The sequence below is a fragment of the Lactuca sativa genome, chromosome 2 (genome assembly GCF_002870075.4).
Source record: "Lactuca sativa cultivar Salinas chromosome 2, Lsat_Salinas_v11, whole genome shotgun sequence".
NCBI classification, from domain to species: domain Eukaryota; kingdom Viridiplantae; phylum Streptophyta; class Magnoliopsida; order Asterales; family Asteraceae; genus Lactuca; species Lactuca sativa.
Window position 1 is genome coordinate 169,536,244 of NC_056624.2, and position 14,727 is coordinate 169,550,970.

The window sequence follows — 14,727 nt, forward strand, 5'->3', positions numbered from 1 at the left end:
ACCCTGTACCTCACACTTATTTCATACAATGCCCTCATTGTATGCATAAAATAATTTAAAATCAATAAGAAGGGAGAAAAAGGAACAGACTCCCCTGGGGTAGTAGTGGCGAGATTGATTCGGAAAGCGTGGATAACTTGAACTTAAACATCTTGCATATGAATTGGAACTTGGATCTTCTGAGATAAATATGTCGGTCAAGATGTGAATCCGAAACTTGTATCTTCAACAAGTGTGGTGTTTAAGGTCTTCAAAGCATAGTGCATCAATGTGGGAAAACATACACCACATTTCATTTTTGAAAGAGAAAAACCAATTATGCTGACCACGTCATGGTATGGTAACCCACGTCGTGATGTCGAAGTTAATCTCTTTCTGAAATCGCGATGGCTTCCAAAGTGACGACGTGGAGATAAGGTCCACGTCGTGTAAACTGGTCTTCCCATAATGCAGTTGTGCGGTAATTCTTTTATGTAAGTGAAGTGTGACTGAATTATAAGCGTTTTGAGACTCTATTAGTTTCTTTACTCTTCATTCATCTCTATTTTCTTATGAAATTAACCCCACACTTATTAAAAATTGCGGGCCTTGACTTATAAGTTTGAATTACACAGATTTACTTGAACACTCTTTTCTTTTTTCTCTCAATATTCCGCTCACAGATGCTCACCAAATCTGCAACATAGTAAGCAGATTGTGGAAAGAAGAAAACATCCATCCTATAGTTCGTTACAAGTTCAAAACAAACCAAATGAAAACTTAAAACTAAAACAAATCAAACAATACAAAATAAATAAAGGATTAATAATAATCCTCTTCCTCTTGCGCTCCACTTGGTCCATCTTTGTCTCCTTGCCTTGTCCATAACTCATCCCAGGTTGGAATGTATGGGTAATGAGGCGGCATTGTTGGAGGTTGCTCCACATTAAGATGAGTAAACAAGACATCAATAGCTTGATTGTGGTAATTGACACCCCCACGGAGATTATCTAAATAAGTACCAACCCGTTTTTGAAATGGGTCGGTTGGTACCCCACCCTCAAATGTTTGAGGTGGGTGTTGTGGTTGGTTCCTTTCCCCACAGGCTCTAACATTTCACCTACCTATTTGTCGTGGTTGTTCTTCTTGTTGACAAATGGGTTGCTCAACATCTTCCGGTGGTATAACAAATCCCCCACCCGTATTCACCACTACCCGCATAACACTCAAGAATTAAATTAACAAGTCATTATCCTTGAATTGTGTAAGGTTCCTAATAAAATTATGACTCAAAATACCATAAGAACTAGCGAGTCGAGTGACCAAATGTCCACTCGTAATGGGACTACTAGGCCGAGAACTAGCCGCCTTTTTCCCTAAGAATCATGCAAGCATGTATGGTAGGTCACAGAAAACTCCGGGTGTAACAATGCTCCAAAGATAAAACAGATTTTGTGTTGGCACCTTATCCCCGTGTTGCTTATGATTAATGGAGAAAGTGATACGATGATGTAGAAACCGGTAAATGGGAGATCGAATTTGGCCTTCATAAGCATCATGAGAACTATACATCTAGCAATCCCGATGTAAAGTCTCGAACACATGTAGGAATAAAATAAAATGGGGTGATTGCGTCTCTTCTTCAGTATATAGCCCCATTCTCCATGCAAACTCATGAAGACTACATTCGTGGTATAAACCTCCCATATGGAATGCAAGATCCCGGTTGTAGTTTGGGTTGGTAGTTCTATCTTCAAAGTTCATTGTGCCAAAGAATTCGACTAACAATTCCCGATAAACAGGTTCTTGAATAGAAAAATGATGCCTCCACCCGTTGCATGGAAATGAAAACCCCTCTCCAATAAATAACTTTGTCCAATGTCTCTCCACTTCCACGACCATGCCCACCCCACACAGCCATGCCCAGTCCACCAATGGAGCAATTGCAATCTCTCGGTTGTATAACCACCCTAATCTATTCATATAATTGTTGAGCATTGCTTATGAAATGTTTTGCGAGAATCGGTAAAGTGGATGGATGCTTGATACATCAATGTGATCCTGCTCCTGTGGAACTGCTCGATGAGGCCCCACTATAACTAAAAAAATTAGCAAACAAAACAAATAACCACCAAGGAATTAAGTCATTAAGAAAAACAGAAAGTTGTGTGCCCAGTTTTCACATCGTGGACTCGAAGTCCACATCGTGAATCCAGTTCATGTCGTGGTTTTTGGTTAGTCATTCTAGAGTCAAAACGAACTAAAATTACCACTTGGGGTTTGTCTAATATGTTATTATAAGGCCCTGTAACACACATGCAACCAAGATTGACTAACTAATAGACTCATTTTCTACATTATAACTAAAAGAACAACCCTAAACCTAAATGTATAAATCTAGAAGAAAATGAGTACAACTAAAGTAATGATATCTTACTAAGGCAGGAGACTAGCACGATTTAAAAAATTAGTTGATGAATCCGACATAAAATCAGGATGTGGGGTTAATGAGCGTTTGTGCATGAGTGGTGTTTTGAAAGTGATGGTCAAGAAACATGAAGTCATCTATGTAACTGGTCCCCTCCTCCGTGAACTTTATGTCCACATCGTGAATATATACATTCACGTCGTGTATGTTAAAACCCTTTAGTATGTAACACATAATAATTCCTGACCACGACGTGGTGATGGTCTCCACGACGTAATGTCGAGGATTTTATTTCTTTTCTAAAAAACCATTTTTTTTCTTCTAAAGATTGACCACTCAAACAATTCTAAACCCCACACTTGATTTTTGCGGTAATCTAAAAATCAAGATGACTTGAATGATTAATTATCCTATAACTAAACTAGTGATGCAAAAAAAAAAGGAAAATGCAAACATAGCTTGGGTTGCCTCCCGAGAAGCGCTTCTTTTTGTAGGAGTCATGAGCCGGACTTCGTGCCACTTCACGTTGAATCGCTCGGAGTGTCAATCACCAACTGCACCTTCTGTTCTCTCCATTTTCTTTTGTAGTCTTGAACTCGTCTAAGGTAAGCCTTTTTAGAATTCTGTTTTTTAACCTTCACATCACCTTTTTCAAGCTTCCTTTTTACTCCCTTATTATTCACAATAAGCTCATGTTCGCTATCTGCTTTTTATTCACTTTTTAGTTCCATAGTGGCAATCTTCTCATCAACAAAGGCTGGTGGAATCAAGACTTCTTCCTCATTAATTAATACCAAATCTTCGTCATATTCCCCGCTCACTAAAGAAGATGGAGTTTTGTAAGCAAACACTTCGAAAATTGTTGGAATGGATGCTCTTGGCTGAGTACGCTTAACTTCTTGAATGGCTTGAATCCCTTCTTCCATCAATTTCTCTAATTCCTCGAGCCCGTTTCCGCCATCAATGTTGAACACTTCATTTTGAGTATTGGCTTCCTTAAATCTATCTTCCAATCCAAATGTCATTTCTTCATCTCCCACTCTCAATGTGAGTTTTGGCTCGCGTATATCCACCAAAGCTCGAGTAGTATTAAGTAAAATCTATCCAAGGATTATTGGAACATTTTTATCTTCTTTCATATCCAATGCTAAAAAATCAATTGGAAAAACTAAGTTCCTAATGTTTACTAATAAGTCTTCCACTATTCCTCGAGGATGAGTCACTGAATGATTAGACATGTGAATCATCATTCTAGTAGCCTTCAGATCTGAAAGATTTAGCTTCTAATAGAACGAATAGGGCATTAATTTTATGCTTGCTCCAGAATCGGCTAAAGCATAAGTCTTTATATTATTCCTGATTTCACAAGGAAGTGTAAGGCATCTAGGATCTCCCATCTTATTTGGTATTTCTCCCAATATCACCGTGGAACTCTGCTCACTAAGGATCACTTTGGGAGTCTGCTCAAGTTGTTGGCGAGTATCGAGTAAGTCTTGAAGAAACTTCGCATATTCAGGTACTTGTGCTAAAGATTCATTAAAAGGAGTATTTGTAGGGATACCCTTGACTTTCTTCATGAACTTTAAATGTTCTTGCTCCAGTGGATGAATTTTAGCTCGAGAAGGAAAGGGCAGCGGAGGACGATAAGCTTGAACATCAGCCAAAATTTTCTATTGATACTGGCCCCACATCGTGAAAATAGGATCCTCACGATGTGAGTCTGATGGTTCAGCAACCATTATTTCTTTGATCTTGAACTTCTTCGGTTGTGGTCCAGGCAGATGTGGCTCTACTTCTATGGCTTATAGGAACTCAGATATAGTATCTTGTTCAGTATTGATGACCATGACATATGGTTGTGGCTTTTTATCGAGAATTTTGTGGAGAGAGTCGCTCATTAACCAATGTAGTTAATTGTCGAAGTTGAGCTTCAATGTTTTGTATCGATGCTTGATGATTCCTTAGCAAAGCTTGTTGGTCCCTCATGAGAATTTGCTGGTCTCTTATCACTGCATTGGTCTCATCATTTCGTTTTTCTGAAGCCTCCGTAAATCTAGTTAGCATGGACTCTAAATCAACTTTCTTTTCTGGTTGTGGTTGCTTTTTTTGATAAAAGCCTTGGCCAGTTCCCCTAAAATTTTCATCTTTTTGCTTTTTATATTCATCATATGGAAACCACTCTTTCTTTGGCTTCCTCCAATCTTCATCGTATTTGTCTCCATTAGAGTAGTATACTTGATCCTTCTTATTCTCGTTCTCCTCCAAATGGCAATATTTTGTCAAATGTGGACCATTGCATCTTACACAACCTACATGAATAGCATGTATGGATTGGTCCATCTTAGTCACTCTTCGGTCCATAGTATTCAACATAGTTAAGACAACTTCCATATCCTCAAAAGTGCCACTCCTAATGCATTTTGCTTCATCATGTCTAGGATTGTGGTATTCACGTGAATTCTTAGAAAACTCTTCAATCAATTCCTTAATCTCATCGTGATTTTTCTTTGTTAAAGGTCCTTGAGAATCAAGGAGTTTCCTTGTCATCATGTTTACCTCATCATAGAAGATTGATACTTCTTGTTGCTCATTTAAATCATTTTGGGGACAATTTCTTATTAATCTGTTGTATCTATCCCATGCCTCGTAAAGTGACTCACACGGTTGTTGCTCAAAGTTTTCTATATCTTTCTTGAGTTTAGCAACTTTAGAACGTGGGAAAAAATGTTCTAAAAATGGTTCACGCATTTGTGCCCAAGTAGTAATTGCACCGAGTGGAAGCGCGTTCAACCAATCCTTGGTATCTCCTTTAAAGTAACTGGAAGAGTTCTCAATAACACCGTCTCTCTTGGGACATTTAAAATATTGAAGTAACCAGCTATGTCATTGACTTCATCAAGGTGCTTATAAGCATCATCATGATCTTTCCCAGAAAATGGAACTTCCTTAAGCGCGAAAAGAATATGTCCCTCCAGCTCGAATGTCGCGGTAGCAGGAATTCCAGGTCGCACTAGACCGGGACTGGTGTCCTCTCGAATTCTTTTCTTGTATGCCTCCATGGACATGTTGGCAATGTTCTCCATCTTGTTTTTCGGATCATCTTCGGGTTCACTACTTTCTTCGGTTTCTGATTCGGAATCGGATTCTCAAGGATTAGGATTTTTCTCAAAGATTTCAACCTTGCTTTCATCTTTTGAGGAATTGGTCGATTCACCTACATTCTTGCCTTTCTTCTTTCCAAAAGGTATGTTTGATCCATGGGTCATGTACTCCTATAAAAAAACAAAAATAAAAACGTAAAATTGAACAAAAACTATATAAAAACGCCTGATGACTGTTCACCACGACGTGGTAGGGAGTACCACCTCGTGTTGTCACAACAAAAACGAAAGAAAAATACAAAATTACTAAGCTCACGTCGTGAGGCTAAAAGCTCACGTCGTGAATTTGGTTATTCAAAAAAATCAACTAATACTAAAAATTAACTTTTTGTAGGTTTTAACGTCACAAAAAGGATCGATTAAACTAAAGCAATTAAATCAAAACTAAACCAGCCATTCACCGGCAACGGCGCCAAAAACTTGATGTTGAAATAGTACTATACCTTATTTTACCTACTATCTAACTAGCTATTCGACTAAATGCAGTGTACCTTTTCGCAAATAGTATAGCACAAACAGTCCGGTATCGAACACTTCTCCTTTATGGTTATATACTAATTATGGATCATTAAAGTTTGTTACCAAATTTTATATTTTTAGTAATTTAAGTCCAAATTTACTAATGTTTAACTAATTCATGTAAAACTATGCATGGTCACACAAAATCAAACACATAATCAGTTATGGATTATGAATGGGCTATGTAAGATTTATTAAACAAACACAAGTATGGTCATAATTTATGTTCTCCAACAAAGCTAAATTCAATTACTTCAACTACTTATCTAAGATTGGGTCGATCCTAGCTCTACCAATTCAATGGTCACTAAATCACTAGGTGTCAAGTTCATGTAATTTAACAATTACTACGCTACACGGAACATAAACTCAAGCAATTAAAGTATCTACTATTAGCATGCTAGGTATTAACAATCAAACACAAGCACATGACCAACTAGTAAAAATCCATCATTAATAAACTAATCCATGAAGCTTTATCTAGCTAAACAGAAGCAGCTAGATTCAACTACTCATGGCTGAAATCTCATACTCAAATTCAATAAATAAAGACATAATTGAATGTACCAAACTCAAGTGATGATTATAGTCTTCAATCTCTAGACCTTCAATAAATTATCACTCCTTCAATGCTTGGACTTGGTTTGTCTGATTAAATTTCCTCCAGAAATCATTTTCTAAACCCTCCAAGTCTCTCTAAAAACTCCTTGAATCGTGAAAGTGAATGAATTTATATAGTATTAGGAATTATTGTAATTCACGCCGTGAAGAGGGATTTCATGTCGTGATGTAAGATGAATCCTTATTGGGCAAGGACTCTGACTTCTCGTGCACTTATCTTCTAGAACACTCACTCCACGTCGTGTAAGTCAGTACCACGTTGTGATTTGGGCTTTTAGTAGGGATTTTCTTCTTTTAATTCTTCAATCCTCCAAAGTTCCACTTCTTATCGCTTTTGGTCCTTTTTCTTCAAGATTGTTCATTTTGGTTGCAAAATATAATTTAATCTCATAAGTACCATATATCTTTGAAAATAACCAAAATACTAATCAAAATGCATTAAAATATTGCCTAAAAATGTGTATAAATATGGCAATATTAGTGTCTATCTCACCTCTAAGTACATACGGTTATGCATTCCTTAGATTGTTGGTATTTAATATGTTGCCATGTTGTAGTGACCTCGTAGATCGGTATCCTGGTAGTTGGTATGTTTTTATGTTGTAGTGATCTGTTAGATCTGTATCTTGCTATTTAGGATGTTGTTATGCTATAGTGACCTATTAGATATGTATCCTGGTAGTTGGTATGTTTTTATGTTGTAGTGATTTGTTAGATCTGTATCCCGGTATTTAGGATGTTGCTATGTGGTAGTGATCTGTAGATCTGTATGTCTATTTATACTTAGTAGTTATCATCTAGTGGAGTGCCATAGGGGTGTACGTAGTCATGTAGGATAGCCTGGGAACTCTTGATCTAGACTTTCTTGCCTTTTCATTCTTTGGATGTGGCTTTAGAGTAGGATCATCTGTTCAGGTGGCTATCTCACCTCTGGTTACTTATGGTTATGCATTCTATGGAGGTTAACTGGTAGCAGGACTATATGATGTGAGAGGACTAGTAGGCGGTAGTTAGTTGTATGATTGATGATTGTCAGTATTATGTGCCCTACTTGATCCTTGATTGTGTATATGTCGACATATGGTACTAGTGGGTTGAGGCGGTCCTGCTTTGTGTTATAGGCCAAGATACCCTGTGCAGGCAGGCTATAAGTTGTAGGCATGAAGGCTTGGGAAGAGAGGTTGAGTTGAGGCGGTAAGTCAACAAATCCTGGTTATTCTAGCCCGATGGCTGAGTGGACCCGATGCGTGCTTGTATGTTTATCGGATGAAGTATTTTGGGGGAAACTCACTAAGCTTTGTGTGTTACCCAGTTGTTTATTGTTTCAGGTATCATCGATCATCATGGGAAGACGAATGCGTAACTATATACATTCATCAACAAAAATGAAGATTTCGCGCTTTAATATTACTCTGATTTTTATAAATGTGTTTGGAATAAACGTTTTTTTCTCCATAACATATTTATAATTGGGAAGATTTACTTAAATAAAATTGAAAATTTTTTGCTGTGAAAATGGGACGTTACACGGAGGATCCGAAATGGGCTCCGTCCACAACAAAACGAGTCTGAAATAGATTTCAGAACGGTCCATTTCGGAGAAAATGGTTATTTTGCAAAAAAATAATTTAATAGGTTATTTTTTAAATAAACACAAAAAGTTGTTAGTATACTCAATTTCCGATATATATATATATATATATATATATATATATATATATATATATATAAACTCAATTAAAAATTTATTTGATAGATATGTTTTTCAATCTATTTCTAGAAATATAAATTGTATTTCTTTCCAAAAGAGGACTAGGATACTGACACATGGTATTAAGAATACAACATTAAATTAATATGGTGGTTGTCGAAAAAGAAACGTAGAGGTTTGAAGAAAATATCTCATAGTGGCATCTCTCCTCCTAGGATCCATGTAGCCTTTTGTGGCCAAAAACATCGTCTCGTGGAGTCGTGATCGGTTGTTGCATTAACTTTTGGAGCTGTTATTAAAATTCTGAAAAATTCATATTCTTAAGAAAAAAATTTAACCTGAGTACCATAGACTAAAGCGTTGCGATGTTTGTATTATAGTAATTTCCATCTTTTATGATTTTTATGCGGTTTAAAATATTATTTGTTATAAATTCTTATAAATTAGGGAAGGATCCCGCGGTGCGGGGTTGGAATTTGGCATTTGATTAAAGGGTAAAATTGTCTTTTTTTTTTGGTCTAAAAGTATCATATTTCTATGGACAGAAGTAGCCTGCAAGTCGCTTCCCATTTCCAACATAATAAAAATGGATTTCACATAATGTTAAGGATTCTCTTAAGGGTGTTCAGAAGGAAGTGGATCAACGAAGAAAAGATTAATGAAAAAAAATTGACTTTATTTTAGCTATAAATAAGAAAGAACAACAAACTATTTTAAGAGATAAAAGAAAGTAGGGTGCTAACAAAAGGAAGTACGTAGACAAAAGACGTAAAAATACCGAAAATGCCCCTGCTTCGAAATAACAAACCGTAAAGTATATTTACTTAGTTACACCTAACAACAATTTTTATTTTCAAAATGTTATAACACCTGCAGTAGCTGCAAAGCAGTCTCACTCCAACCTAACATAATTTACAACATTTCCATGTCATTAAAATAAATTACAAAATAAAGATAAAATAAAATCCTTAATCAAGACTCGAAGATCTGCACAACATTAATGCAAAAATGATGGATAGTGCCAGGAATTAGTGATTACAATGTATGCATAAAACCCCAATACAAGTTGAGACAATGACAACATTAAGCAATCATTTCCAGTAAATATTACTTACATCTGCCAGATGTTTAGCGAAATCAACTGGATGGGACAAATGCGTGGTTTCTATATTTGCACACAGAACCACTTAGTAGCTTACAATTAGAACAACCTAATAGATTATAATCACAACAAAATGATAACATTGAAGCTTAATAACTGATAATTACAACAAATTGACAGCACAATAGCTTATTCTTTCCCCACTTTTTCCTTCCAGCAAACAAAATACGTTACTCATTTAATACCATTATTCACAAAACTTAATATTTTCACAATATTAAATGAAAAAAGTAAAAATTACTAAAAACCATATGTAAAGAGACACCAAGACTAACATTATTTATAAAAACATATACAAATAAGTAAGCATATTTAATGTCACGTTATAAAATAAAAAACTTTACCTTTAAGCAAGCAATTGCATTGACAAAAGTTGTCTGTGGTAAATGGGATCAACTAATGGGCGACATCTGTAAACTGTGATAATCTTGTCTTTAGGTAGATGCCAAATAATTTCAACCAAATAAGAATAAGAATGATAATCTGAGATTACAGGTAGAATTTAGATAAGTTAGTTTATGTAAATCGGATGAAATGAAGGAAGATGTCAAGTTATCAAGTATGAGTAACCCCAATTCTTTGTTGGTTTAAACCTCCACTGGTGTCAATCAGCAAGTATCGATTAGGTCGTCTTACTGATTGAGCTTCTGTGGTTAAAGAAAAGAAAACACACAAATTAATGAAAAGCATTACAAGAACTAACAACCCTTTTGAGTTTTGAAGAAACCACTTACTTGGGAGCTGACTGGTGGCATTACTGCATCCAAAATAGAATTTTGACATACTTGTGCTCCACAGATTTTGGTCACTAATCATCTTGCTACTGGTCTAGATCGTAATAAAAGATGAAATGAATGATAATCGACTGAGCTAATTTGGATCCAATCAACCACATTATAATTCATACATAAAAAGATAATCAAAAACAGATCAAGAATGAAGAAATAGAGACAAACCCTTTAATGGGATCTAAACCGAATCTAGAATGGATAAGTGAAGAAGTTTTAAGTTGGAGCTTTATTATGTGACATTGTAACGTCGCAGAGGGCTCCCTGTTCATTCGTTGTCCTTAAATCGCATTTTTCTGGTTTAAATACAACAGAGAAGAATCATAGTCAGTAAATATGTAATGGGAATGGGCCGGCAATTTGCAACTACGTAGCCTCATTAAATTCTGTTAGGTGAAAATCTTGACTGCACACTACAATTTTGGAGTTTAAATGAGTTTACCTCATGAAATGGACACCATTAATCTATACATCCTAAAAAAATTAGAATTTACTTCATAAAATAGACACCATTAATTCATACATCCTCAAAAACTAAATTCTCTTTAATTCATTTTGTATTTGAAAAATGAAATCTTACATGGTGAAAGCTTTTCTCATTCTGTTTGTTCGGGTAAAAGATTAGCAACGGAAATGTGTTCTTCTCGTCGTCGCCACAAACTCTTTCTATTGTCGTTTCCCCTAAAGAAGATGAAGGCAAAACACATACACAATCATCATAAAATCAATTATCTATTTTGACTAAAGAATAAAAAATTCAACATCCTAAAATAAAAATTGAAGAACCAATACATTTAGTGTATACTTACTTATACTTCTACAGTTGAAACAAAAATAGGCCACTTTGATCAGAAATAGAGATACCTAGAGATATCTGGAAGTGTGGAAGTTGAAATTTATGAAGGTGACCCCAATGGCCACTTTGAGTTTTTGTAATCAGGCAGGGCAAATAACAATCCATCTCCACCACTACCCCGTCAAAGTAAATAGGGAAAATAAACCATGAATTTTGTCTCTATTCAATAATTCCTTACATGACTTGTCATTGAAGTCGATGTCACAAACCTGAAATCAAATACAATGATGGCGTAATGGTCGAGTATCGACAGAAGCGTTAGAAGAAATAGAATAGAGTGATGTTTTCCTCAGACCAACACCATCGACAAATACCATCACCACCTGTTTCCTTCGTATTTATTTTTGACCAGTGAAGGATCGAAGGAACCCACCTCCGTTTTTCTTTCTCGATAACAGATAGGAGGCATCAAACTTTGATTTAAAGGCTTGATGAGGAACAGTGTGCGATAGTCCTCCTCCCTTCCATGGTGAACGTACACCGTTGTTCGGTACGGTTTGACGATAATTGTCAGGCCCAGATGGTTGATAATCAAAAAGGAGATAAAGAAAACGAAAACCTCCGATGGTGATTTCAAAAACGGAACAGTGGAGGTCAGGATGAAGCTTCAAAGAGTAGATATCAGAGATGGAGATGTAGTCGGTGGGAAATATGTGCAAACATTTTATTGGACAAAAGAAAGGTAGACTACAGAGAGAAACACGTAGAAGGAGAAGAAATGATTAAAAGTAACACGGCTTGGGAATGAATAGTAACTGCACCGACCCATTATAATTAGAAAAATACAGATTACAAAAAAGAAAAAAGAAAAAAGAAAATCAAAAATTCAACCGATAAGAGCAAGGTACTGTTCACCTGTTACTTCTTAATTAGTATATATATAAATTGATTAAAATACCTGTTAACAAGTGAAATATATAACATGTGTTTTAGTAAGAATAAAATAGATATTCAGCTCAAAAGAGTTGAATATTGAGGAATGAGGAATGAAAAAAATGGGAGTTGCTATTTGCTCTATTCGGAAATTAAGGAATGAAAAAAATGTTCAATTGATGATCAAATCTTTATCTTCCTTTAGATCAAATGCAAGAGCAAAAGGGAATAAGGGATGTCATTAGAATGGGATGTTTGGTGATGTTTTTTTTTTCTCTTCAATAAAACTTAGAACCTTGTCATACAAAACAAATCTACCCTAATAAATGAAAATGTTTTTGCCAAATGTCATGTTTTCATTTAGTTTGACACATGTCATTTTGTAGGATTTTTTGATTTTTTCTTTTTCCACTTGGCATTTTCTTGTGCTTTTAATTTTCTTAAATTTAAAAGTAAATTCCATATTTTATACAAGTTTATTTATGTTATGTAGAATCATTAAATTAAATTTCAATAATCATATCAAAAAAAAAAACGTACAACTACAAATTAGGTAATAATCAATTCTTCCATAATTAAATGTTTACATATCATAATTTTCACTTATACAATAACTTTTTCAAAACAAAAAATGTTATGGAATCCAATTATAAACAAAAAAATTAGTTTTCATTTATTAGGGTAGATATATTGAAAAACTCGATCCTTATTATTTTATATTCAATTTTTTTTTTAAAAAAACTCGTGTAATACACGGGGCTCACACCTAGTAAGAATAAAATAAAAAAATGTTGGGCCGTGGGATGAGTACGATGCCTTAGGATTGGCATTGTAGTGATGGTTATTTCCATAATTAAAGCATAAAATACAGAAGCATATCTTTAAGTTTTTATCTTGAATCTAGTTAAAATAAAACTTCAATAGTAAAAACGATTTCATACCTGCTTTTAGTGTGATTTTGAGATTTGATAGCTAAGTCTGGTGTTTCCTTTGATCTCAAAACTCTCTCTAAAATCCCCTGGTATAGAAACCCACAATTTTTTGTGTATATTTCTTTGTTATGAATATATTTCTCATCACTTGTATATATAGATGGAGATATAACCTAATGTGAGAAATAAAAATAATATAAATGATCTTGAGTTAAATCGGAAGCTCAACTCACAATGATAAGTAAATATCTACTAAAATCGGTCCATTAACATTCTTATATATAAAACCTTTGCACATTTCGTATGAGCTCTTCTTTGTCTATTTAATCATGGCACATTTCAATAAACCAATGTCACAAGAACTTCATTTCTTAAGGCATTAGTATTATACACAAAGGTTTATTCAGTAAATTTCCATGAGGTGAACACTTCTGTTGTATTATGCTAATCTAAACATGCAATCTTATTAATGGTGTAACCATATATGTTTATTTTATTTTATTTTTAACTTGAAAAGTTTTCCATGCAATGATTTTTAAGAATAAAGAGTCGCTGCATTTGTTGATTTTGTCTGAGGGTGAAAGCTAGAAATTAATTTCTCTTAGGGCCTATTATTAAAGTATTGAAGACAGGAGCTAGTGGTCTAATACTATACACAGGCCTGACCCAATTTGGTGAGTAAGCTGGCCAAGCGCCATGAGTGTCACAACGATTAGGTCCAAAAATTATTTTTATCTTTTTAGAGATAAAAGTCTTTTTTACAAAAGATAAAATATAAAATATATTTGATAAAAATATTTTAAAAGCTTCTTTTGGATTTTTGATATAAGAAAAACTGATTTTTTGGAAAGAAAACATAATTTTTTATAATTTTTCCAAAAATTTTTTTTGTCTCTCAGAAAAATAAGCCAAACACCCCCTTAATATAGAGAGTTCAATTCTTGTTATTCCATGAGATGTATTTGCAAAATGAGAATAACAATTTAAAACCTAACGTTTTAGTTGATGGATCAAACGATAAATTTTTTATTTTCAAAACATTTTAAATTTTAAAATAATTGCTTTTTAAAGAAAATATTATAAAGTTTTCAACAAATATTCATTGTGTCTTGAACTAGTAATGTACGACTCAATGAATAGTTTGGTTTTCAAGCCATTGTGAAATCCCTTTTCGTATGTTAGTCACACTTTTTTTGAAATTTTACTAAAAATGTATAGATAAGTTTCCTATATAAATTTAAACGGTCATAATAATAATTTTAATGTTTAATATCTACACTTAATCAGTTAATTTTTATATAAAATAACATCATTTGAGTATTCAAATTCGTACAATTTATTTTCCAATATTTATATAAGAGATATATACAGTAAAGTCCTAATATTTTCATCGATTTGACAAGAAAGCCCTAGACTTTATTTTTTTGACAGTAAAGTCTAAATTACCGGCAGTTTTTGACACTTTTACCCTTTTTTCCCGGTTAGCCGGTAATTAGGACTTTTTTGTCAAAAAAATAAAGTTTAGGACTTTCTTGTCAAATCGTCAATTAGGACTTTACTGTCAAAAAAATAAAGTTTAAGACTTTTTTGTTAAATCGTTGAAAATATTGGACTTTAGTGTATATATAGTTTTTTTTTGGTTAAAAATTTAATGGTATGATACTCTTTAAGCATAAGAGTTATTGAAACCTTCACTA

General features: G+C 34.3%; 1 protein-coding gene across 1 annotated transcript; it reads right to left on the minus strand.

Moving 5' to 3' along the window:
• Positions 1 to 4,273: 4,273 nt before the first annotated feature.
• On the minus strand, positions 4,274 to 5,155 carry LOC111883470 (uncharacterized). Its single transcript, XM_023879799.1, has one exon. It carries the CDS (start codon positions 5,153 to 5,155, stop codon positions 4,274 to 4,276), a length of 882 nt encoding a protein of 293 aa, XP_023735567.1.
• Between the last annotated feature and the right edge of the window lie 9,572 nt (positions 5,156 to 14,727).